Source organism: Aristolochia californica, unplaced genomic scaffold, assembly GCF_029961685.1.
Source record: "Aristolochia californica isolate CCGP_79_NKW_82.1479 unplaced genomic scaffold, dmAriCali1.0.hap1 SCAF_2, whole genome shotgun sequence".
Taxonomy (NCBI): Eukaryota; Viridiplantae; Streptophyta; class Magnoliopsida; order Piperales; family Aristolochiaceae; genus Aristolochia; species Aristolochia californica.
This window is the reverse complement of record NW_027181881.1, coordinates 50,553,895-50,580,547: the sequence shown is the minus strand read 5'-3', so window position 1 is coordinate 50,580,547 and position 26,653 is coordinate 50,553,895. Positions and strand designations below refer to the sequence as shown.

Sequence of the window (26,653 nt, the reverse complement as noted above, 5' to 3'; positions counted from 1 at the left end):
TTATCTGAAGTGACCTGAAGATTGAACGTTTCTGTAATTGTTTTAATAGTTTCCAGTGACGACATGGAACACGTCACGGACTTTTGTGGATCGATCACTATCGAGCGATCTCTCATGTAAACCCTGAAACAATCGAATCTGTCAATATTTTCAAAGCCAGTATACCTAAAATTGTTTTTGTACTCGTAACAATAGGCCTAAGCACTTGCCAATATCAATGGCAACGCATGCATACTGCAAACTTCGGCCATAAAACCAGACACATCAAAGTCAACAATCAGCCGGTTCAGAAATAGAGACACCAGAAACCTATATAGATCTGTATCTTCCTTGACTGCAAATCACGACACATGACTCTTACAATTTGGTGCATCAAAGCCAGGAAAAATAAAAACAACTTCAGTTTGGATCAACCTACTAGAATTTCAACTCGCGACAGGATATTTGCTACCATTATGCTAGAGCTTGAGTCTATGATGAATTTTCTTTAACAGAGTAAGAATCTCTCGTTCAGATCAAGATTGCCCAGATTGCACAGGAGCAGTGTAAAAAGAGCCTTTCTATAGAAATATATTGTCCTAAATTGCAGAACAAAATGACAATGGCACCCCGATAGCAGGGCAGCATTGATAAAGTGGGGTCACTTGTAAAGCTCCTTCAACCTTTTTGAAGCTTCTAGAACATTACCCCTGTGACAGAATGCACTGACTCGTATAAACCCATCCCCAGCAGGTCCAAACCCGCTGCCCGGGGTTGTCACTAAATGGGACTTCTCCAGAATCTCAGCAAATACTTCCCATGAGCTCCGACCAGGAAAGTGAACCCATGCATATGGCGCATTCTTTCCCCCGTAAACATCAAAACCAAGTGACATAAACGTGTCCACGATAAGTTGTGCGTTCTCTTTGTAGAAACTGATCATATCTTGCATGGCCTAGAACCAAAAACACGTAAAAGACTTCAAAATTCTACAGATACCAAGCATGAGAAATGTACACATCCACAGTAGCGTTCATGAGAGAGAGAGAGAGAGAGAGGGTACTGACCTTAAAACCCTCGGGAGATAGACAAGCTAATGCACCAGCCTGTGCTATGTTCGACGCACCATTGAAGCAAGTACAGACTATTCGGTTAAAATCCTTGGCAACAGGGAACCCATCTGAGTAAAGAAGCTCCTTGGGAACAACTGTCCAACCAAGGCGAACTCCAGTGAACCCAGCATACTTAGAGAAAGATGATGTCTCAATTGCAACCTGCCCGAAAGTAATCCATGACGTTAATAACAATTTTACCAAATATCAAGAGGAAGGTATAAAACAAGTTCAAGAACATTAGATAGCATCCCTTGATAGACTCGCCATTAGCAAAGTTGAGTCCATACTTTACTAGAGCAGAAAAGCCATCTGAGCAAGTGGGGATTACTGTAGTTAGTCCTGTTCGTTTTCGATGTCCAAAAGATCATGAATTCATTCCTACCACATTTTTTTTTTTTAAGACACATTCCCCTACTACACAATCATCATATCTGATGAACATCAAAGTACGAAATTGAAATTGTGCAACTTTAATTTTCAACTAAAGGTAAAAGATAACAAGAAATCTGCCTTACACAAATAATTAAGATGGATGTCATTAACTACACATGGTTTCCTAAGTAATACCCTAAAACCTGGTTCTGCAACTGGTTTAACCAGTTGAACTTAGACGGAAGACATGACTATATTTATGTAACTAGGTTGATCAGATTCCACAACCCAGCTAGACCAGCTAGCTCAACCTTGATAGGGCAAGCTTTAGTTTCAAAAGAAAAGGAGAATTGACCAGAGCAGTCGGTTCAACCATGAATAGAGCAACCTCAACTTTATTAATGACAGGTTTTCGCTCCAACAAAGTGAAGGAAAGTTGGCACATTTTCTTTTCACTTAATAAAATTACAAAAAAAAAAAAAAAAACTTTTCAGTTGAACCAAGAGGTCCCACATGTGGAACCAAAGCAAAGGCACTCCACTTCGTTAACCAGTTCAGTTGATAGCATGATCCGTCATCAGGGCCAAACGAATGCATTAATCAAACATGATGGGTAAAAAAGAGTCCACTCACTAAGATGGTCTTGATTGCCACCAATCAGTCATTTTTTCTTCCATCTTTAAGCCCAGGAATAAATGTTTCAAGTTACCAACCAAATTGTGGTTTAGACTATGATATGAAAAATTCGTAATAATTAATCTTTATATGAATATAAAAAGGTTGAATGTTCGAGTGAAGGAACTTTACAAATACAGTGCCATTGTGTTGTTGATTTACCTCTTTAGCACCGGGGATTTCATATATAGACCTCGGGCTGCCATCTGAAATAAACATAGCATAAGCAGAATCATAGATTATTATAGATCCATTATCTCTTGCAAACTGTACCAGCTTTGTCAGTTGATCTCTTGTGGCTGCAGAACCTGTCGGATTATTTGGCGAGCAGAAGAATATAATGTCTGCTCTTGAAACAGTGGACAAATCAGGGAAAAAATCATTTTCAGGAGTGCATCTCATGTACTGGATGTTTCCATACTTTTCAACATCCTTCTGGTATAATCGTGTTTGACCCATAATAACACCTGTATCTACATAAACCTGGAAATGAGAAACAACTCATTATATTTAAGCATAGGACCACTCGAGAAAATGATGTACTACACAGAGGAAATGTCCTTCAGCTGTTCGTTAATTATTTAATTAAGTTAACAAAGAATAGACGTGTAAGGTACCGGATATGATGGGTCTTGCACGGCTATCTTCACATTAGACCCAAAAAGAAGCTGCCATGAAAGAAAACGACAACAACCCCACAGTAGAAAAGGTCAATAGTAGATAAAAGAAATGGTTATATTAATTCTGGCAATCAAAAGTATTCAGAAATATAAAACTTGAAATAAAATAATATCCCTAAACCATTTTTAGCTCAAGGAACTCACATTCACTATAATATACCCATCATCAAGAATACAGATTGCTGACGCAAAGATAAGAATAAGAAATGAATGTTACCTGAAGACGGGAAATGTCACATTTTGCCCCATCAGAAACAAATATATCGGATTCTTCAATACCAAGGTCACGATAATATGTAGATGCTATTGCTGCTCTGAGTCTCTGCAGAAGAAGGACAACTTTGTGCAATAATAATTCTGAAGAAAATGGAAGAATAAACCAAATGTTTTACCTACGGAAGCTACTGGGAATGTGAAAATATGATAATGGAAACTCCATATATCTTACTAGCAACAGAGGTGAACTCAGATTGTCAAGGCAATTTCACATCACCAATGCATGAGGAAAGAGGACTTCTTTGCTATGACGCAACCAAAATAAAAGATATTAAAATAGTTTGAAAAGCCTACAGACCTTATCACCTTGTTCTGCTCCATAGCCACTGTAACCTTCTAATGTTGACAAAGCATTTGCTTTCTGCAGAGCATATTTAAGTTTAATATAGCTTCTAGTCGCAGTACATATCATTTGCATGTCAAGTCGTTAACAAACATGGTACAAATAATATCCGGATGTCACAATTCTACTCTAAAATAACATCTGCACTCCCGAATTAGGATCTGAAAAATGTAACTTATAGCAGATCATTAATGTACTTGCAGAAGATCAAAGAGAATGATTCTTTCATTCTTGAACATTTTTTAAAACAAAAGTTAAGGTGTAAAAAACAAGAAATTCCAACTCTCTTAAAACAAAAATACAGGAAGATAGATAATGAGAAAGTTCAATTCTATTCCAGGATCTCCAGAGTCCCTTTATTCAAAGAGATTAATAATCTTTCAAAAAAGAAAAAGGAGAGATTATGAAGAATTTTGGTGAGAATAGCCAGTAAAAGCAATGACCCTGAAGACTATAGAAAGGAAAAAAGAGTTAAGAGAGATGAACAATAACATTCGATTTGTTTATAGGATCCTTTTTTCTGTTTTTGATGAATGGCGAGTTGACAGGACAATGAGTGCTTAGTTTCAAATGTTTCTTAAATGACAAGTGCATTTCTGTTCTGGTGCCTCCATTGAGTAAAATATCAGAAATATAAAATGATACTTCTTACTGAATTTTCTTCAGGCTGTTAAAGTTGAGTGAGGTCCATCCCAAAATGACCACCTGAAGTTAGGAGACCTTTTACTAACTAATAACCACCAGTTTTCCTGACATTAACCTAGGTGGAATTATTCTCACTAATATTCCCCCGTAGGTCCATGCTTACACAAACGGACAACGGGCCTGAGATGTGAACAATACAAACAAGGTTCAAACTAAATGGGGCTCGAACCAGGGCTAACAGAAAAGACTACCATGTTAAAGTTGATTTTGGGTCTATCCCAAAAAGACTGCTGAAATTAACAGACATTTTATCAAGTAATATAGGAGTATTCCCTTTGATACAGGCAACGGTTTAACCTCACTCTTTAAAAAAGTTAAATTACCAGCGCCATGGCAGATGTGATGACTTCTGGAATGGGCTCCGTTGTGTCACCAATTCCAAGGCTTATAACTTGTGCATCAGGGTACTTCTGCATATGTGCAGTCCTCCTCCTTGCTATCTGATTACAATGTGAAAAGAAAAAAAAACATTTATGAGGCAGTAAACATCTGTAATTAGACCAATACAATATAAAACTATTATCTTCAAATCCTATAAAAGGATCCAAGATGCTATTTACTGACCTCAGGGAATAAATAACCAGCTTGAAGTTTTGCCATATTTCCATTGCGAGAGACATTTGTTGTGTATGCTTCACATTACAATATAAAAACTGTTAGCTTAGCTTGATTAAAATCATGAAAATGAGCTTATTACGCTGAAAAAAGAAATCATACTGTAAAAATCCAGATTTGGGTAAAGGAAGAGGAGAGAATTGAGAGAAAAAGGAGAAAGGAGAAGAATGAAATTTTTGAAGAGCCAGAGAGGCTTCGTTGGGAACTTTGCTCGAATTCCTAGACTTCTTAAATAGGTGTTATGAGTAACAAATTACAAAAATGACCCTATACACTTAATAAACTTTAATCTCCTTATATCTCCCAAACTACGCATCCCATGTACATGAAAATTTAACCACTGATAGAATTTAACATGCAGAACAAGATTACATAAAGAAAATTAATCACTGAAGTGGTAAAATGACCAAAATACCCCTGAATGTATTTTCTAACACTGAAGTGGAGCCCCAACTTGTTGCAGAATGACACAAATTCACACTTGCCAAGGGCCTTGGTGAAGACATCTCCCAATTGATCTCTAGACTAAACAAACGGAGTCACTAACTACTTTTTCATCACCGCATCTCGTATAAAGTGGCAATCCACTTCTATGTGTTTAATCCTCTCAGGGAAAACTGGGTTACTTTCAATAAAGATTGCAGCTTGATTATCACAAAACATGTTCATCAGCTCATCCTGGATGAAACCCAATTCTCGTGAGAATGATCTAACCCACATCAATTTGGTCACTGTGTAAGTCATCGCCCTATATTCAACTTCTGCACTAGACCTGGTTTCACCAACAAACCAAATTTCCTCCTAGGAAGACACAATAACCAGGGTTGATTTTTTGTCCAGTTAGGACCCTGCACAACCAGCATTAGAGAAAGACTATCTTCATATAATTATTAGGTCTAAAGAAAAAACCTTTTCCTAGTGCTCCTTTCAAATACCTCAAAATTCTTTGTGCAACTTCTAAGTTTACTTTCCGAGTACGTTCCATAAACTGGCTCACTACACTTACTGCAAAAGAAATGTCATGTCTAGTAACTGTTGCATAAATTAACTTTCTCACTAACCTTCGTTACTATGTTCTGACATTTAATTCACCACTCTGCTCATCATGGGGATCATGTCCCACTTCCATTGGGGTATCAACTGGCTTGGCTCCCAACAAACCATACTCTTGAAGCATATCTATGACATACTTACGTTGTGTCATCACAACGCCTTCTTTTCTTTTCACTATTTCAATGCCTAGAAATTATTTCAACGGTCCCAAGTCTTTAATTTGAAAATGTGTAGAGAAATGAGACTTGGTATCCTCTATACAAGAAATATCACTCCTAGATAATATAATGTCATCTACATAAACCAAAAGCACCACAATTCCAGAGGACCTCTTCATCATAAACAAGGAGTGATCACAATGACTCCTCGAGAACCCCATAGATACCACAACCTGGCTGAATTTTTCAAACCAAGCACGTGAACTCTGCTTCAGCCCATAAATTGCCTTCTTAAGTATGCATACTTTATGTGTCTCCCCGTTTTTTGAGCAACATATTCTAGAGGTTGCTCCATATATACCTCTTCTTCCAGATCACCATATAAGAAATATTTTTAATGTCCAGTTGATGTAAGGTCCGCCCCTGGTTCACTGCAACTAAGAGCAAAATACGGATAGACGACAAACGAGCAACATGCCAAAATGTTTAAAACACATCAATACCAAAGGTTTGAGTATGCCCCTTCGCAACCAATCGAGCTTTATACCGCTCAATAGAACTGTCTACAATGTACTTAATAGTATAAACCCAACAACAACCAACAACTTTGGCCCCGAAAGGTAGAATAAACAGTTGCCAAGTGTCCCAATCTATCGAAGCATCTATTTCAACATCCATAACTTGCTTCCAATAAGGATATGAGAAGGCCTTCTGCACTAAAGAAGGGATAGTGCAGGTAGAAATGGATAAAGCAAATTTTTTATAGGAGTAAGAAAAGGAACAAAAAGACACATACTGAGATAATGGATACCGCGTACCTTTACCTTTCTTGACACCCTTCCTGGGTACAATAGGAAGATGCAGGTCACCTACAAGATCTTGAGACGAAGTAAAGTTATGGTCTGATGAGAGAGTCGATAGTGATACTTCTTTCCGATGTTTATATACCTGTAATGGTTTCTCGACAATGACAACTTGCGATGGTCCAACAGGCTCATCAATTGGTACATGGATAACTGGTGTCAGTTCAGGTGAGACAACATGATAGGAAGGTAAAGACACAAATGAAAAAGATGGTACATCCTCAAAGAAAGTAACATTAGCAGATACAAATATTTTTCTAGTGGATGGGCAAAAACATTTGTACCCCTTCTGTGTGCGAGAGTATCCGAAAAATACACATGTAACTGCTTAGGGAGACAACGTATCCTTGGAAGACCCAAATACATGAGTAAACTGACACATCCAAACACTCAGGGAGAAATAACAAATAATGGCAAAGATATTCTATTAACCAAGAAACAGGCTATAAGAACAGCATCAACTCAGTAAGGCTTGGGCACATGCATATGTATCATCATTGTCCTAGCTCGCTCCATTAAATGGCGATTCTTACGTTCAACTACGCCATTTTGCTGAGGGGTAAAGACACAATGTCTGATAAATAATTCCATGTTCTTGATAAAAAAAACTTGAAATTTATGACTCATGAACTCGAGGCCATTATTACTATGCAAGATATGAAACAAAGCAGAAAATGATTTTTTTATTTCATTGAAGAAAAGTTTAAATACATCAAAAGCCTCAAATTTTTCCTTAAAAAGGTAAATCCAAGTGCACTTACCAAAATCATCGATAAAGGAAATAAAATACTTATGATCAAATTGACTAGTCATAGGACAAGGACCCCATATGTCTGTGTTAGGGAATAGTCCCACATGGATTACTGAGTACAAAGATCTTGAGTTCATTAGCTGGGAAAGAGATTTCCTAAGTTGGCTAGTCATTTTGGGATGGGCTTTGGACCCAACTTCACATGGTATCAGAGCAAGTACTCATATGTGAGCCTACACCTAAACTATCCACTTGTAGAGCCACAAAAGAGGACCTACACGTGAGGGGGAGTGTCAAGGAATAGTCCCACAAGGATTACTGAGTACAAATATCTTGAGTTTATTAGATGGAAAAGAGGTTTCCTTAGTTGGCTAATCATTTTGGGATGAGCCTTGGACCCAACTTCACAGTCTGAGTGTACAATCTCAAATAGATGGTTGGTTTTTTGAGACAAGACTGAAAACGAACTTTTGTGATGTTTGCCCCGTTGACACGACTCACACTAAATATAAAAATTAGAGGGAAATTCTGGAAAGTCTTAAATTTGTTTTGTTGCAGACAAATGACCTAGCCGCAAGTGCCATTGTAGGGGAGAATTTGCGGTATGTAATGCCTGAATACTATTCGGCCGATGGTTATCCAGGTAGTATAACTCATCTCTCTCAAGAGTGGAACCAATCGTCTTCCTCATCATGAGATCCTGAAAAACACAATAAGTAGGATAAAATGTGAGGGAACAACTCATTGACTTGGCTAGCTGACTAACTAACAACAAATTTAGAGGAAACTTGGGAACAAAAAGCACTGACTAAGGAGACAAAAAGGAAGCACGAGTAACATTGCATACTCCTTGAATAGGAAAGGTAGAACCATCTACAAGATTAACATGTTTGACCCAAAGACTCTTTTAAATCGGAAACCAATGATACCATACCTGACATATGTCTAGAGGCTCCTGAGTCAAGAACCAAGGATGGTGACGAGTGAACATGATCAGCTACCATACCTGAGTCAACACTGGTAGAACTACGAACTAGGATGGAAGCATGAGCTACAGATGTTGAGGTCGAAGCAACAAAGATTTGGGCCATGCGTTGAGCAATCTGTTGTAGTTGCTATATCAATTGTTGCATCTCATCTAGAGCACCCGGTGTAACCGACATAGAAGAATCTAAACTCCCACTTCCACTATCAAGAGTTGTAGAATTAGCCCATGCAGGCTTCCCAAACTTAACCCAACATCTATCAGAATAATGATTATTTCTGCCACAATGAACATATTTCCTCTTTGATTTACCATCACAATGTCATCTACCTCTGCCTAGGCCCTCTTTACCTCAACCTCTACCTCTACCTCTAGAGGAATCTATAGGGGCTAATGTAGAGTTAGAAACATTAAAAGCAGTGACTTCCATTATCTTACTTCCTCTACCTGTTCCAGGTACAATAGTCTTGTCGGCCCTCATAATCCGATTAAAAGTGGTAGAGATAGAAGGTTCATCTAAAGCTAACACCTGGGCTTTAATAACATCAAATTCAGCACCTAAACCATCCAATTTTTTTTTGCAACAAGCAACTAATTTTGTTGTTTTCTCAACTTATTTTCATTCGTATTAAACAGATGATACACATTGATCTCCTACCATATGCCAAAGAACGCACTATAATATTCTGTAACAATTTGATTTCCTCTTTTCAATTCAAAAAAATTTGTATACAACTTATAAACTCGAGAGAGATTACTCTCCTATGCATATAAAATTCTAGAGACAACCACATAGCCTTTGCTATCTTACAATTCATAACCTGATTTCTAAGAGTAGAATCAATACTATTGACAATCCAGGTCATAACCTAACTGTCTTCAGCCTCTCAATCATCATCTAGAGGTACCGGAGGATCATCTCGGATAAACTTCAACTTCTTTCTACCCTTAAGATACATTTTGACAGACTTAACCAAATTAAGATAATTAGGCCCTGTCAATTTTTCGAAGTAATCATGATGGTATCCTTTCCATCAAACCTAGAATTTACTCTAGCCGGGGTATAAACTTTTCCTATCTCAGCCATAATACTGATATTTGATCACAAAATAACCAATTCAAGCTTCTAGACAATTTCTAGATTTATCACCAAGGTGGGCCCCACTTAAAAAATTAGGGTTAGGGCACAAAAACAGGACATGCACACTTCAACAATGTAATAACCAACAATTCACAGTTATTTTAACACATATCATGCAAAAGTGGTAGCAATTAGAGTTGACGTCATCAATTGGGTGATGATGCAGGCATCCAATACTAGGTCGGGTGACCCAGATCTCAAAAACCCAATTAGGACAATCAAAGTGTAGAGAATCTTTCAATGATTCATAAAGACCAGTAACCCTAAGGTTATGGCAAAGAAAAGAAGAAAACAGTTTAACTTTGACGAAACAACATCAAAACCTTGTAATTTTTCTCCTTCCAGCAAGTTGTCTTCTTAAAAAAAGGCAAAATCTGTAGTAGAATGCTCCCAATAATGATTTACAGCTCCGATACCATGTAAAAATCTAGATTTGGGTGAAAGAAGAGGAGAAAATTGAGAGAAAAAAGGAGAAAGGAGAAGAAGAAATTTCTGAAGAGCTTGAAAGACTTTGTGGGGAGTTGTGCACAAATTCCCAGGCTTCTTAAATAGGTGTCTTGAGTTAAAATTACAAAAATGCCCATATACACTTAATAAACCTTAATTTCCTAATATCTCCCTAACTACACATCCAATGTACATGAAAATTTAACAATTGATATAATTTAACATGCAGAACATGATTACATAAAGAAAATTAACCACTGATGTGGTAAAAGACCAAAATACCCCTGGATGGTAAAATAACCAAATTACCCTGGAAGGTAAAATGACAAAAATACCACTGGATGTATTTTCCAACACATACACTTATCAAAGGATTTCAGAAAAAAAAAAAAATCAAGAAGATCATAAAGTGAACATTGTTCACAAATAACCAGCATGAAAAAGCAACTCACTTACAATCTCAAGTTACTAGAATATTTCATGGCTAATTCAATCAAATAATAAATCCGGTTCAAGTAAAATATATCTATCATTGAAGTATTTGCCATTTCTTTTTGCCAGAAAAACAAATGTTAATTGCATAAAGGTAACTCATATTCTGCTGACTATCCTCCCCTTTGCTTTCTATTCACATTTTAAATCCTTCAACTTTTAATAGTTTGGCAGCCATGTTCAACAATCAGTCACACATGCAAAAGATGTTTGCAGCTTTCATAAAGAAAAAACGGAGCAGAAAGTACTTGAAAAATGAAGTTGAAAATAATACCATTCTGTTATATGCAGATGCAGTGGCATATGATACAAAACACAGGAAATTGGAACACTTACCTTGTTGAAGATTTAAGGAATTTTTTGTAAGAAAGAGATAACACTTATATATTTTTTACTGAATGGTAATATTATAGTGTCAAAACAAAGAAATGTGCAAGTAAGAAGTACAGTAAAAGGGAAGATAGACTGAGAATTTACCAGTTCACTCCTTTTGATAAGATGTCCCATTAAAATAGTTCTCTCATAAGGGAAATGTCAGTTACACATTTAAACAAAGAACAAATATCACATTTGCTCAAGGTTCTGGTTGCAGCACTACCAGGAAGCAGAACCTCTTAAGCATTTCAAAATCTTCTTCGATGGTAAGTGTATCTGAACATTTTTCATAGAAAATCTGAGGCTTGCTTAACCAGGTTAACTTTCCGGGCCTCTATAATATTAATCCCGTGAGGCCTTCTTAGTAAGAAAAGGCTTCAGAGGTTGCTAAAAGGCCTGGGAAGTCCATTGAGGTCTCATTAGAACTAAGCCCAAAATATCTGGCTAGAGGGATACATAGAAGACTGCATGGGTTACTAAATGCCAAATCTTCTTACCCATAAAATGAGAAAAACCAGCAAGATGTGTCCTCTGAGGATCAAAATATAACATTTCAGTATACATTCTCAATAACACCTCCAAAAGGCCCATGCTTCAAATTGGGTACAAAACAGTACATAAATGTGGATCCTTCATTGGTTTCACAACAGCCTGGAGCTCCTTCCAGCTCACTGACAGCAATTCACACAAACCCGCCAAGCTAATCGAGTCTACCGCTATCTAGCTCTGAGGCAAACTTAGAAAGTGGAAAATTAATTTGTTATATGTAATATACTTCGGCTTCTAGCTAAGCACGGCAGCAGTTGAAACAGTATCTCTGGCTCCGTATATAAAAGCAACACTTTTCCATCCATTTCAACACCAAGTAAATACTAAACAGCCAGAGAAATGTACCGGTCTTCTCTGAAGGAGTTGCTACACACTTGCCGATCCGGCTGCTTCTCACCAAAGTCGATATCTTCCTCTCTGTCCTGAGAGAAATTAGAACATAAACATGAAGAAATTGAGTTACTAACAGAATCTGAACTGGTCGAAGCCCAGTAAATCATTGCGGAAATCGGGATGGTTCACTAAAAAAAGAATCCTTCAACTGAGATTTTCAGGGTTCAGATAAAAGTGAAGCTTAAAACACCTCGTGTTCAAGTTGCTGGCACCGTAAAATGCAGAAGAAGAAGAAGAAATAGGAGAGGCAAACTGAGAGAACGACATTTCTCTCTTTTAGGTCGATCACCGATAGGATTGGAATCAATGCAGGGACGTGCTTCCGGTGGCTGATAGTTTCACTAGCAGTTCCACTTCAAACTTCACGCTTCAAGCTTTCACAGGATTGGTATTAATAGAACCCTTGAAAAGGCAACGACCAGACGAACACACACAGATCGAGTTGGAATTTTGGGCTGGGCCTCGTTGAGCCCATGCTTGGATGTAATAGTAAATACGCATTCTTTTGATCCAAAGAGCGAAAGAATGGGTGACGAATGAAGGATTAGTTTCCAATTTGGGCCTTACTAAATAATGGATTGAAACAAAGGTTATCTGTGATTCACTGCCACAAATATAAAGATTTTGATTGAGATGAATTTGGCTCTAGGAGAGAAGTCTTAAACATATCTACTCTATAAGGATGAGTATATCCTTTGGCTACCAATGTAACTTTATAGAACCATATGCTCTATATTTTACAATACATATCTACTGATCCCTCCAATTGCTACATCAAGAGGTTGATCACATTGTACCCATGTGTATTTGTCGTGTAATGCCACCATCTCAATAGTTATAGCTTGTTTTCATCAAAATTTTAAATTGGTTAGAGAGATAATCAAATTACACAAAATAGCAAACAAGATGTCAAGTTGATGTACAATTTTTTTTTTTTTTCAAAGAGCAATGGAAAGGTTTACCTCAGGAGTCACAAACAAAGAGGATTTTGTCATAGAAGGAGTAGAGTGAACTTTGGTTGGTGTCTTGAAAGACTATCGCCATTAATAGACCTATAATGGTTTTGGTGTCGTAGTGTTCATGTAGTTAGGAGTATCATCCACAGGAGTAGGAACAACAATACTTGTTTTAACAAGTAATGGTGTAGACAATTTGTGTAACATGGAAAAGAATGTGACATCTTAAAAAAATATCACATCGACAAAGACAAATGTCTTTCTAATAGGAGGATAATAACATTTATATTTATTTTGTATAAGAGAATAACAAAGAAATACACATTTAACAACTTAAGGACACAATTTATCAACAAAAGAACAAAAAATATATACAAAACACACATCCAAAAATACAAGGATTGAGAGAAAACATTTCAACCTTTAAGTTTCAATATTTGGAAATGAATTTTCTATCTAAGTACAATTGAATGCATTTTGTTTATGAGAAAGCAGACAGTGAATAATGCACCACCCCACTAAAATTTTAGGAGAAGTAGCACAATAGAGCAACTTCCAGAAGATGATGATTTTTTTTATCTACAACTCCCTTTTGTTACGAAGTTAACACACATGAAAATTGGTGGATTATGCCATAAGCCTAACAAAACAAGTCAAATTTCTAATTCATAAATTCTTACCCCTTCATCTTTGCAAAAAAATTGTAGAGAGAAGCATTAGACTAACGTTTTATTTTATTATAAAATTCATAAATACATTGAAGACTTTAGATTTGCCTCGTAAGAGAATACCCCAAAGTAGAATGACTAAAATTATTAATACAGGAAATGAAGTACTTATAACAAAAATACTAGTCACTCCACATGGTTCCTATATATAAGAATGGACTATTTGAAAAAGGTTACTACTGTTTGTTTGGCTCAACAAAAATGAAGTCCAATAGTGCTTCTAGAGTTGACACGCTTACATTGAAATGATAAGTAGATGGTATTGAAAATAATTGAATCAACTTTGATGGAAATAAGTGAATCAATTTTCCTAGAAAAGTATGCCTTAATTGTAAATGCCATTGGAAGAGTGAGATGACTACATAGAATACTAAATGAGTTTGTTGTGGTGAGTCTTCTAAGTGTTACAGTTTTTCTATGTCATGCTCTTAAACATACAATGAGTAAGATAAAACGTTACTAAGCAATTCATAGAATTTGTGAATTAATTGACTCACAAAAGGCTAACAGGAAACTTTGGAACAATAACACAAATTCTAGTGAGAAGGAGGATGTAGGATGGATTTTTGTAGACTATGTATCAGTGAAATAGACTCATTGGCAATAGTTACTTGTTTAAAAAGAAGTGGAAGGACTAAAAATCAAAACAAAGAGAAAACATATCTCACATGTGTGGCCATGCACCTAAATCAATAACTTAGGAAGAAACAAGACTCTCATTTAAGATAGACATACTAGAACAGGCAAGAGTAGTTGTAGATAGTGTAGCTTGAGCTCGGGTGCATACGAGGAGGATAAAGAAGTTAACTAGATAAGGCATTGGGCTAGCTACTAAAGCCTGTTGTTGGAAGATGGGCCCAAGTCCACACGACCAAAGAAAGCCCACATATCCAAGTGTATTAGAAGATGGACCCAAACCCATAAGATATGGATCCACCATGATCACACAAGCAGGTGTGACTCACCATGATCACGTGAGGTAGCATAATGAGTAAGAAGTCTAACAAAGCCAAAATTATTATGGAAGCAGGTCTCACAGAAGAGTTTTAGTTTAAAGGCGTTTTAGTCATGTTAGTCTTCTATTTATATTAGGTTATTTAATTATACTAAGACTTATCTTTTAAGTGTTAGAGTTTGGGTGTAATTGGGACAAAAAAAGTTTAATTGTAATTAGACTCTACTACATTCCTCTATTATAAATAAAGGTTCATGTACTCTAATTACATTAAGTCAATGAAGTTTTTTTCCTTTTCATAAATTCAACACCTGTCAAGGGCACCGGGTATAATACTAATTGCTCAACTGGAAGAGGTAAGGGCCAAAGTATGAGGCAAGAAGGGCACCGACTTTGCCCCCAAGAACTTTTTTGAATAAGGGAGCTAGATTTGGGCCTTAATTCCCAAAGAGAAAGATTTGAACCACTTGACATGTTGATCCAAGATAATTTCTAATATAGTTAATAGATCCTTTATACTCGTCATTTAGTTAACTTCTCATTGCATAAGCAAATAATATCATCCACAAACTAGGCCAATGAGGCTCATTTCAAAAGGTCAATGGAGGATGATAAGGAAATCCAAAGCTTGCTCCTAGTGATTTGGCACAATGTCACGAGGGCCTCACGAAAAATATTAAATAAAAATGGGGAGAGCAGATCTTTTTGTCTGAGGCTCTCGAGCTTTTGAAGTTACCAAAAGTAGTCCAATTATTGATGAGAGAGAATGTGACCTGAGATGCTAATCTTTATCCACTATCTTCCAGCACTCTCTAAAGCCCCTCTTGAGAAGGAGAAAGTTGAGAAAAGATCAGTTAATTTATCCAAAATCCTTTTCCCGTGTCTAGGATTTGTGTGCCTTTAAGCAAGGCATTCAAGTCATTACTGGTTAAGTTTGGTGGCACTTTATTGAATCTTATTGCAAGGATTATAGTAGTAATTTTGTTTGAATAGGGGATAAGGCTAATAGATCAGAAGTTACCTAGAATTTCAGTACCCTCCATTTGGGAATTAGGGCGTTGAAGGAAGCCTCCATCATGTCACTATTGGTTCCGTGGTTGAAGAAGGTTCAGTGATGCTGCTCTCCTCCTCTTCTCTCTCTTGGGGTAGGAGAGGAGGAGGGTTTTTACCTCTTGTCTCTCTTCTTTTCAGAATAACAAGGGAAAATCATATCTATTCCCACTCAAGGAAGGATGGGACAGGTGGGATCAGCTCCCTCGTCGTGGAAACAGAGGTGGGCAGACGATAAGACCCAAGGTGTGTGTCTCTTTTCTTCTTCCACTTAGCCGAAAATGATAAAATGATGAGGGAGGAGGATTCCTCTCCTTCATATGAAGTTATCGTGGGTCAACCTTGCTTTGAGATCAAGCAGACTCAGTCCTATAAGTGGTTTAAATTATATAACATTGCTTCTCAGTATTCTGTCCAGAATTAACCACCATTTTTATCTACTTTAGTAAAGGATGCATAACAGTAAAACAATAAAAAGAAAACCAGCTCCTTTCCAGCGTTGGCATGTCTTCATCACTCTCACTAGAGCAAACAAACCCACCTCCTCTCACTTTCAGGACCTGTTGAAGAGTCCCTTTGGGCATGAAAGTGAGATAAGCTATACATTCCAGAGAGCCCCTATAATACACAGGAGACACTGTATGTGGCGGAAAAAGTGGGGAATGCACTAAATAAAGGGGACCATCCCATACTGATTTATTCGGCCGTCGCGTTCCTGGTTTTGACAATTGAAGGCGATGGCCTCTAGGAGATAAGACCAAGACTGGTTTGTCTCATTGACAGGCTGCGTGCCATTTCAGTCGAGTGGACCAGAGATATAAAATGGTTCTCCTTTTTGGCAAAACCTGAGTCAAGGATAAGTAACCTGTGGAAGATTTGGACTTCTTATATTGGATTTTGCATTTCACGAGGTAGGGGCTAAAAGAGTAATTTGGATTTGAAAATTTGGAGCAAGAATTGATGTTATATGATTTGTTGGGATTGTTTGCTTTTAGTCGCGTATGCGATAAGTTGAGGGGAACCGATACCAGCTCCATTAAAGTCTGGTCGAAAAGTCTGAGACTTTTCAAGGACTGTTTCGAGGCTCTTAATCTCCACAGTCAAACTTTTAGAAGCAAAATGTAAAAGAAATTAAATTTATCGATGAACTTAAGAACTTCAGAATCTGGGTCTATTTTCTCGTTTCATGATAATTTGAGAGTTCTTACTGAAGTGAACTAGGGAGTTCAGAATCTGGGTCTATTTTCTTGTTTCATGAAAGTTTGAAAGTTCTTACTGAAGTGCAGGGAATCAGCGATCCAACACGTTACCATCGATGTTGAAAGGGCCTTTTCTTAAGGTACTCTTGTGCCGCAACATCAAATGGAATAAAAGTTACATGAATGGAGGACCTGCTTTCCATCTCGAACTGTAAGACGGCTAAAATCCCCAGGTAATTAACCCAATCAACCCGCAGAGACGACTTAACAAATGAGATACCAACTTAAACACTAAAAACTGAGAAACAGTTACACTCTAAAATCTTCCTCTAGCAGAGAAACAGACACGATTGATTGGTCCTAATGCAAATTTGATGCAGAATCCACTACCCCTTGACTCTATTGGTAAAGCTAAAGCGGCCATTTCTTTCATTCTCATTTGCTTCAACTGCGCAATCTTTCGAGAATCACTCGAGAGCAGGAACGAGAACTTTTTGCTTTAACATAATAATTTTACTTGCACCATTGCTGGGTCTTGCATCTCATTCGGAGGAAATAATATTCGCAAACTGCCCTTGATCGAGGAATTGTCGTAGGGACCTTATCAGAGTGCGCCATGTGAGATAAGCTATATATGTTTCAAATATGGTGTTTGATTGATACGAAACGGAGAGACTGTTTGTGGTTGAAATTTTGGGGAAGGATCCAAATCAACGGGGGGCTGGCCCCATGCTGTTTACTGCCACTCACATCACTTTATTTTCAGCAGCCACCTTCTTGACAAGCAATTGTTTCTTTTGAGTTGATTTGATGCCATCTCACCATGGACACAGATTAAAGAAGTGTTCTTCAGCTGCTTGAGTAAAGTGAGAGTAAGATGATTATGGTCATAAATGAAGATTTATAAAAAGAACGGGAGCTCGAGAAATGGAGTAATAGTGCAGAAGAAAAAAGCTTAATTTTATGTTGAACTGTGTTATTCACTTCCACCCTCACCACTCGTACAAGGAAACAATAACTTCATGGATTTGACAAAGAGATCTCATCGTTTTACGTTTCAAATGACATGAAAAGGATCACTTGTATGTGGCGGAAAAATTGGGGAAAGACCTAAATGAGCTGGGCCCGTATTCTTACCTGGCATCCTATCCCTTTGTCTTCCCCACATCTACCTACTTCGAAATTCAAGGCCATGGCCTCATATAAGAGTTCTTCTTTTGGTAAGTTGGTGGCTCAAATAACAGCTAAGGTATTTCTTTATCCATGTCGTTCGCTTGTCGCTAAATATTAAGGCCAAGGCACATTTAAGTTGATAGGGACCAATACCAAAAACTACATTTTTTAATGCGAGACATGAGCCGGTTAGGTTCGCTTTAAGGCTCTCCATTCAGTCGAATACAAGCTGGCTTTGGACCCACACCAAGTTGATATATCATGGCGAGATTCTAACATTTAAAAAGAGTTTAAAGCTCCACAGTAAATCAGCTTTCCTGTGTTCGTAGCTCTACTTTCAGCATCAGCACATACCACACCACACCAAAACAGTCCTCTTTCAATTCTTATTTTCATTTTTTAACGGAAATCGCAAAAGTTGATGGCCATTGTAACAATTAAAAGTATAAAACACGCTAAAGCTGAATGGTTCCAGACACAGAATTAATGAAGTAAATATGATACTTCACCTTGATCAAGAACACGCGTCTGAGAATGGCATAGCTGACAAACTAGAATCATTCCATGCAGTACGCAATTGTTCAACAACAATGGTAGCAGGAAAAGTAAAAGAAACTACAGAGAAGTGCAACTTTCCATTTGAAACAGACATAGTAGTACAACACTCTCCGTCATTATATTACAGGACATTCAATGCCTATTCTACCACCGAAATCTCACATAACAGAGAAAAAAAAAAAAAATACATACAACCACACTCTCCCCACAAAAAAACATACCACATCCGTACCCATGATCCCAGTACTGCATTATGTCGTCCTACCACATATACAAAACTCCTAGATATGCACGTAGAAAGCTTATAGACATAACCACGAGATGAAACGGCCTACAGCTCCATGGGGCTCTCTCGTTTTTTGTTACGTTCACCAAAAATCAGATGGATCAGAGATCACACGTCGTGAGGAGGAGGAGGGCTCCTGGGTCCGGTCTCAGCCGGTCTTTCGAACGCGTCCGACGCCGAATTCCTCCTAAACCGGTTGTTGTTTCTGCCTCCTCCTGGTCTCCACCATTACAAGATATCCATCACAACCATCAGAATCGAGGACCATATTCAAAGAAGAAAGGATAGACCAGTTACAATTTCTGAGAATTGAGCATCCAAGTATTTCGAAATTGAATGCTCAGATCCCAGATACAGCAATGAAACTTTCAGGCAAATAAGAGTAAAACAAAAAAAAATTAAAGCGAGGGTAGTTCGCCAAGAAAGTGGACAGAGTCAGCACTTGTTTGGTAAAAGTAAATAAATATTTTTATAAAGAAAGAAAAAGAGGGTCACAATCATCCGAAGCCCCGTTGAACTAGCGGAATGACGGTTATACCCCCGGAACACAGGATAGAATTTTCTAGAACTCAAACCAGAAGATTCATATAGTCAGCCGAGCGAATCGAGTCAACATTGGCGAGAATTTTCTAGAACTCAAATCAGAAGATTCATATAGTCAGCCAAGTGAATCGAGTCACTGACTCAATCACGGTAATCTGGGAATTTTATCGGGAATTTATTAATTCTTGCTGAGCTAATTCTCATATATCATACCCACCTAAACTTCTACAAGCATTATCCTTTGTAAAAAGACGTCCTCCGTTGCTTAATGACCAAAACACCCTCGTTTTTTCTCTCAGTTTTATTCCCACAACATTGGATGGTAAATAAGAGGCACTTGTCTAGCAGTTTGGATCGGGGTCTTCTGGAAGAGTTTGGATTAACGGTTAACAAGTATAGAGGAAGACGATGAACAAGTAGAGGGATTTGCCGGCTTACCGGAAAATGGAGAAACAGGCGGCGTAGATCCGGCCGGAGAGACTGGCGGAGAACTGAATCCAGGAGGTTTCACAATCATTATACTGCGAGTAACCTTCACCGCCTCCTCGGAGAAATCCTCACCAAACGGTCTTCCGTTCCCACCATCGAGTTCTGCGAAAAGTTCAGAGAAACCATCAGTGGCAGGCAAAGAGGATAATATCACAAATCTGCCTATCAGCACTCCTTAACGTGATTTCAAAGTCGCCGGACACGTCGTCCCGGTCGAGACAAGAAAATTCAGTTAAAGTAGAATCAGAATTAAAGTTATAAAACTTAATAACTTCAAGATCCATCAGTCTGTTTCTACACCTAGAGATCGACAACTTCCTCGGATCCATATTCAAAATTCGTAACCACATCTGAAACACTTATAATAGACATGATTCTTATTCTAGAAGTGGTTCGTAATTGTAAGAAAAAAACTCCAATATTGTTTTGGCAGATAACATAGGGCTTGATCTTATGAAAAAATAAGAATTATCTACTATTAAAATTTCTAACTTCAGTTAGAATCATCAAACCTGACTAATCTTAGCCAATTAAATTAACCATAATGATCTTCATATTCTTGCAGAAAAATTAATGATAAAGCACGCCAAAGGAGCTTCCGCAGACAAGATCAAATCATGTTCAAAACCGGACCTTTGCCGGAACTTGACCGTGGGGAGAACGTCGAGTACTTCCGGAGCTTGCTCAAGCCGCTGTCCGGCCGAGGACCGGCGACTGTGTCGTCCCAGAGCTTGTCAAGGAGACCCATATCAACAGATCAAGGACGACTTTCCCTGAATATCTGGGAAAAGAAACAAAAGTGGCGGCTGTTCTTTCCTTATTTATAGGCCATGGACGTTAAAGGTCGAGCAAGTTTGGGCCGATCTAGACCGCAAAAAGCAGTAGGAGAAAAATGATGTGGGGAGCCGATCGTGGAACACGGTTAGGAGATAAGATTGAGTTGTCAGAGTTCAATCTGTCATGCGAAAGTACACGTGGCAGTTCATAGTACGGCGATGAAGCGCGTCACATGAACAATCCCTACTTTTCAAGGCAGTTTTCCTGAATTGCCCTCACCTATATATCCTATCTAGAAAGATATTACCCTCTGATGATGAAAATTTTACGGAAATACGACCACCTTTGCCCGATCTGGTGTGGAGGACAGTTACACTTACCCGGCAGGTCGACGACGACAAATGAGGCGGATTACCCAAGAATGATTGTCTTTTATGTCCTTCGTCCGATCAAAATAGGAAAGAATAAAAATAAAATATATAATATTTTATTAATAACAAATAAATAAAACCATCTTATAAATATTAAATTTATAAAAAATATATGTAATAAAATACCCTATTTATTTATTATATATAAATTCATGAATTTTATATTTATTTATTTAATATACAGCCGGCGATGGATGAAACTTGAGAGCCGTGGCAATTTCTCTTCGTGTCTCCGCCGTGTTCATTGGCCTGCCATCGGTCCCGTTCCTAGTGGCCGTCCCCCCTCTCGCTGGTCTACGAGCAGCACGATTAGTCTTTCCGGTTCCCGCGTCGGAAGCGGGCAGTGTTTGGTACTGGCCGAAATTAAGTCGACATGTTTTCTGCTTGAGTTTACTTGATCTGTAGACCTAGAAAGCTTCTCCATTCCTTCCTTCTAGTCCATTTTCTTCTCTTTGAGGAAGAAACCTAATGTTGCTCTAACAATTAAGGATGACAAGAAACGGAAAATATGTTCTTATTTCAAGCTGCTTTGACGCTGAATGAAAATCCCAGGCGTCTCTGACAGAAGAAAAGGACTCTACCCATCCCCTCTCTAGGTCTTGGATCGACACCTATTCCCTGATTAGAGTCACCACTTCAGATATAGCTCGGGGAATGAGCGCAACAATCGCGTCTGTGAGACTCTGCAATGAAAACGTAAGAAGTTAAAAGATCTGTTCGCAGGGATCGTTTCTCTGAGCTTTATCTGACTTAGGCCAGCCTAAGGTCACCGAGCACGTAAAAGGGTGGAAAAAACTGCAGAGATGGAATGGCGGCAAGGGTCTGTTCTTGTCGCCTCTTCTCTGGATAGACGATTGATCAACGCTGATAAAAAATTTAAAAATTTTAAAAAATAATAATCAAAACAATCCTGATCTAAGCTATTTTATCTCTCAATGATATTTAATTCTTACTCTTGGTGATTGGTAAGCTGACAGTCGCTAAAGGTTTGTCGTGCAAACCGGAAACAGCCAAGCATTCGATGCATCAATGGCTGCATTCATTCGGAATTTTGGCGGTTTCGTGATACCATCAGCAATCGACGCAGAAAGATTGAACTGATAGAATTGCCATCCACTGGAGCCAATGAATTCACTCAAAAAGCCGCTCTGCACAGAAGCGGTTGTCAAATCTGACAAAAGATTGATGCGTTATCAATGGAAACTGTAGGCTCACAAGATCTTTTTGTGTCGGATCGGGTCGGGTCGGGTCGGGTTTTACGCCCCTAATCAAGCATGTTCAATTCACTAGGTAGATGACAAGGTCGATTTTTATAACATTGATTTATATATTAAAAATTACTAACTTGTTATCTTTATTAATGTTCATAAAATATTTACATACCCAAATAATATTAAGTATGAATAATCAGTCATTAAAATAATTAGTCAAATTAAGTAATTTAATATATACATTTAAAGGGAAAATATTCAATTTTTTATTCTTATATATTTTAAATAATTTTTTTAGTTATAAAATATAATATAATATTTTAAATATTTAAATATTATTTATGTGAATCACAATATTATTAAATTAAATTAATATCGAACTATTTTTTGAAAATAAATATTTTAATTAAATAAATAAATAAGAATTTTTCAATGGAACCATGCCTTGGAGATTTGAGTTTAATAGAGGACAAACTTGAAAGATTTTGAAACTCTGGAGCACTTGATAATGTACTTTGAAAGTTTATTTGCAAAATATTTGCAAGTTTAAGCAAAGATTTGCAAAATATTTCCTTCCTATCTTATTTATGTTCAACTTCTTAAACCCCCATTAAAAAATCATAAGATCTGTAGCTGAAATACCACTAGGATGGTCTCTAACATTCCATCCCTCTTATAATAACCTTATCCTTGAGGTTAAGTTATGATTGGTGTTACATGTGTTGTACATGATCTCAAAGTCACAAAATCTCATACATGATAGCACCTGTTGAGGATTGAATTGATCTTGCATCCTTTGCCACCAATAGTACCTCATTTAACATCAATTATTTTGAAAAGATCAATCTTTAGTTTGGGAAATAGTTGTGATAAGGTTAAGAGAAGCGGATTTTCGAGCAAATGTGCATCACATTAAATAGGGGTGAGTATAGCTTAAATTCGGTAAATGCTAGTAAACAACTCATCCACATGTTGTGAGACTTCATCCATTCCAGTGGACAAACATTCTACTTAGTTTTGCGAATATGTAATAGATGTCACCTATACCCAAAATTGTCAATATCAATGACTAACTTCTCTTTTATCATATTTTTATCGTTACTGTCTTCTAACATGACATTTGTTTCTTCTTATATTGATTTATTTCAGTAAATCAAATTGGTAAAATATATTTTATGTCAGAAATTAATTTCACTGATATTTGATTAAAGGTATACTTTTAATACAAAGTTTTTTCTTGATGGTGCAAATGCTCAGTTGATTGATTCTTTGCTTTGTTGCTCGCAAACTTCCTCAATTCGACTGCTGATGCTTTAAATGCCAATTTCTCTTAAAAAAATCAAAATGAAGTCATTTGTGGTGATGGAAAATTAATTTAAATGGCTTTTATTCCATATGTTATTTGTGACAGAAAATCCATTGAAACAGAAGGAATCTTCTATCTACAAAAATTTCTACTATAACTCTAGCTCGCTTGAACTTACGCCAAAAACTAGATCCTCTTGGTCCAATGAATGAACCACTTCGATGCTAATTATTATGAACCTTATTAGGTCTTCAATGGAGAAGAAAGATAGTATTCTACAATTGGAATGGGGTTTTTAAAGAAAAAAGAAGAATGTATGCAAACTGGTATTTGTGCTTGACTTTTTGCAAGACAGACAAAAATTAAGAGAGATAACAAGAGATTTTTTTTCGACTGCCCTACTCAACTATGAATTTGTCATTAAATAGATGAATACTTCACTAATGTAATCATAATTGGTATGTAACTAACATAAAGCAACAAAAATCATAGTTAGGATGGTAACTACCAAAAAGAAACACAAGTTGGAGCTCTAGTACACAACCTAACTTCAATGCACTAAGGGGGAACTTCAATGCACTAAGGGGGGGGGGGGGGGGGGGGGGGGGGGGTTAGTCAACATGATGCATGAGATAAACTTCAACTATATTACTTAGTTCATCTCCTGATCTCGTTAGTGGAGCACCAACACCCGATTCATGTTAATGAATAGGATGAATCCAAAAATCATCTCCACAATTTAATTTTGGGAATCCAGATTCTGCAGTATATTGTGAATCATCAGGATGAAGCGGGCGCGACGCATCGAACCCTCATAGATTTTTTTTTTCCGTCTCTCTCCTACACCCTCCCTCTCTTGGTCTCCTCCTTCCTCGTCTCTTCTTCCTTCAAATTTTTTTTTCTCTCTCGGCCTCCATCTCCCTTCTCCCTCTTGCTTTTCCCTTCTCCCTCTCGTCGCCACTGCCCCTTCCGCCGCCGCCACATCTAATCCTTCCCTCAGTGCCTCGCCTTCTTTGTCGTTCGTCTCAGCCGACTCCCATAGCCTCGCCTTAGCCTCGTCGTACCCCAGTCAGAGTAGCTGCTCTGAACCCTCCCCTACCACCGACTGCCACCGTCAGATCAGGTGATCACCGCTCTCATCAGCGACGCACAGAACCCCTTCGGATTCCTAAGTTGAGGGGGGAAATTATTTTCCCCCCTCGACGCCCCGTCCCGCATAGTGTGCGAACTCGCATGTGCGATTTTTTTTATTAAAAAAAACTTGCAAATCCTATTGTCAACCCTGATTTTCCTTTAGACGATGCAATTTCTTCTACCCCAACCGCCTCTAGCGGTGCTTTTCCTTCGGACGATGCCATAATACGTAAAAATATAGTATGTTAAATTTAATTTTTCCTGTTTTTTATAATTAATCATATGCATAGTTAATTGACTCACATAATTACTGTATTAATATACAGTAAACTGCAGTCATTAAATAATATAATATCTAATTTAATTAATTAGTATATTAATATATTTTAATTATACATTAAATTACTTATTCGTGTGGTAATCATGTTTGTTTGACCTAATTTGTTATGTTTTAATGAAGTATACTATTACAAGTTACTCATTTTCTTTTTTTGATATTTTTCTCTTTTTTTGGGGCACTAACACTGGAAACTGTTTTCCAGTGCACTTGAACTCGTCCACACTAACACCTAAGTTTGAAGTTAAATTTCATATGGATGATTGAAATAAATTCGAGGCAAGAGATGAAGGATTTTTTAGCCATCCTCTCAAGTTCACTCAACTTAGCTCAAGTAAACTCAAGGTAAAGGCTTAAACACCATTTTTTTTCTCTGGAGAGGTCTCAAATTGATATAAATCATGTTTTAAATAAATTCAAAACTCAGTTATCCACAAATATAATTCCAAAAAATCAGAGATTTTAGTAAGTAAACTTTGAAGACATAAATCAAATCTTTTATAATTTTTTTTTTCAAGCAATGATTCATTCTTCAAAGGCCGTCTTGCACTTTTACTAATCATCTTCTCAACAATACAATTCAAGAGCATGGAGGTCTATCAACTTCGTTTAGATTAAAGCTCCTCTCTTAACCAGACTATTTTTTTCGTCTACCCACTTCGGATTAAAGACGGACAAATATGCGCTTCTGGTTACTAGTCATCCATGACCTTCCAAAGCTCTCCTTCCGAGCACGGCGTTGCATTGCACGAAAAGGGAGTAAACCCGAAAGCTGTTATTCAGTCTACCGCAACGAAAGTCATCAATTGCATCGAGTGCAAAGAAATTTTTGGCCGGAGAATGATTGTAGTAAGTATGAAATGTAGGAAAACTGACGCGACTGAATGGAGCATTTCAATTCCAGTGCGGCGTTAACACAGAATTGTTCATACGATGGCAACGCAACAATAAGACAAGTTAATGCTGTCACCAGCTTCGTCTTTCTCTCTCTCTCTCTCTGCTGGATCTCGTTTCTCACTTCCTCATAATTGCACCTACCCGCCTTCTCTGAATCTGAAGCTTATATCGGTATACAAGGCTAGAAGCAGCCCTCCGTAGCCCTTTACATGAATTCAAAACGTAAAGTTTGATACTTTGATCGTTTTAGATACTAATGGCAGCAAAGAGAAAACAAAAATTGATCAGGAGAAAGAGCAGGGCACCAGGGAAAAAGATGCTTGTAGACCCAGATGGATCCGCGGCTAATCGTTTACAAGGCGTGAAAGTGAACACGCTATTTGATGGAGGGGATGGAGCGTGAGGTTGATAAGCAATGCATTTCCATTAATACAAGCAAATTGACATTTTTGATAAGGAGTGATAACCAAGGAAATGACGGTTTTCCTGTATGAAGCCCAGACATGTTTCTGGAATACCTACTTTAGTCGGGGCAGGGGATCAGAGAGGAGGGAATGACGAGAAACCATTAAGATCTCCGGGAATCAAATAAGCTTTTCAAAGGGTCCACGACGGGACCAGGACAGGCCTTCTCCACACGCACCATGGCTTGTTTC

At 37.7% G+C, this 26,653-nt stretch overlaps 2 protein-coding genes across 3 annotated transcripts; both read right to left on the bottom strand.

Annotated features, from left to right (window-relative positions):
- Window positions 1-285: 285 nt before the first annotated feature.
- Window positions 286-12,351, bottom strand: LOC137956198 (LL-diaminopimelate aminotransferase, chloroplastic-like). Its single transcript, XM_068803579.1, has 10 exons — window positions 12,158-12,351; window positions 11,920-11,996; window positions 4,710-4,777; window positions 4,469-4,585; window positions 3,396-3,458; window positions 3,039-3,143; window positions 2,759-2,809; window positions 2,304-2,624; window positions 1,047-1,253; window positions 286-934 (listed from the first exon to the last, which is right to left on the bottom strand). Exons 1-10 carry the CDS (start codon window positions 12,232-12,234, stop codon window positions 641-643), a joined length of 1,380 nt encoding a protein of 459 aa, XP_068659680.1. The 5' UTR covers window positions 12,235-12,351; the 3' UTR covers window positions 286-640.
- A 6,283-nt stretch (window positions 12,352-18,634) lies between these two features.
- On the bottom strand, window positions 18,635-20,706 carry LOC137956481 (dormancy-associated protein homolog 3-like). 2 transcript variants are annotated; one of them, XM_068804003.1, is made up of 3 exons: window positions 20,538-20,706; window positions 19,854-20,006; window positions 18,635-19,092 (listed from the first exon to the last, which is right to left on the bottom strand). In XM_068804003.1, the coding sequence occupies exons 1-3, from the start codon at window positions 20,650-20,652 to the stop codon at window positions 18,974-18,976; spliced, it is 387 nt and encodes a 128-aa protein (XP_068660104.1). In that variant the 5' UTR covers window positions 20,653-20,706; the 3' UTR covers window positions 18,635-18,973. The 2 variants fall into 2 exon arrangements, with proteins under 2 accessions (XP_068660104.1, XP_068660105.1); XM_068804004.1 differs by having other exon boundaries at window positions 18,635-19,087.
- Between the last annotated feature and the right edge of the window lie 5,947 nt (window positions 20,707-26,653).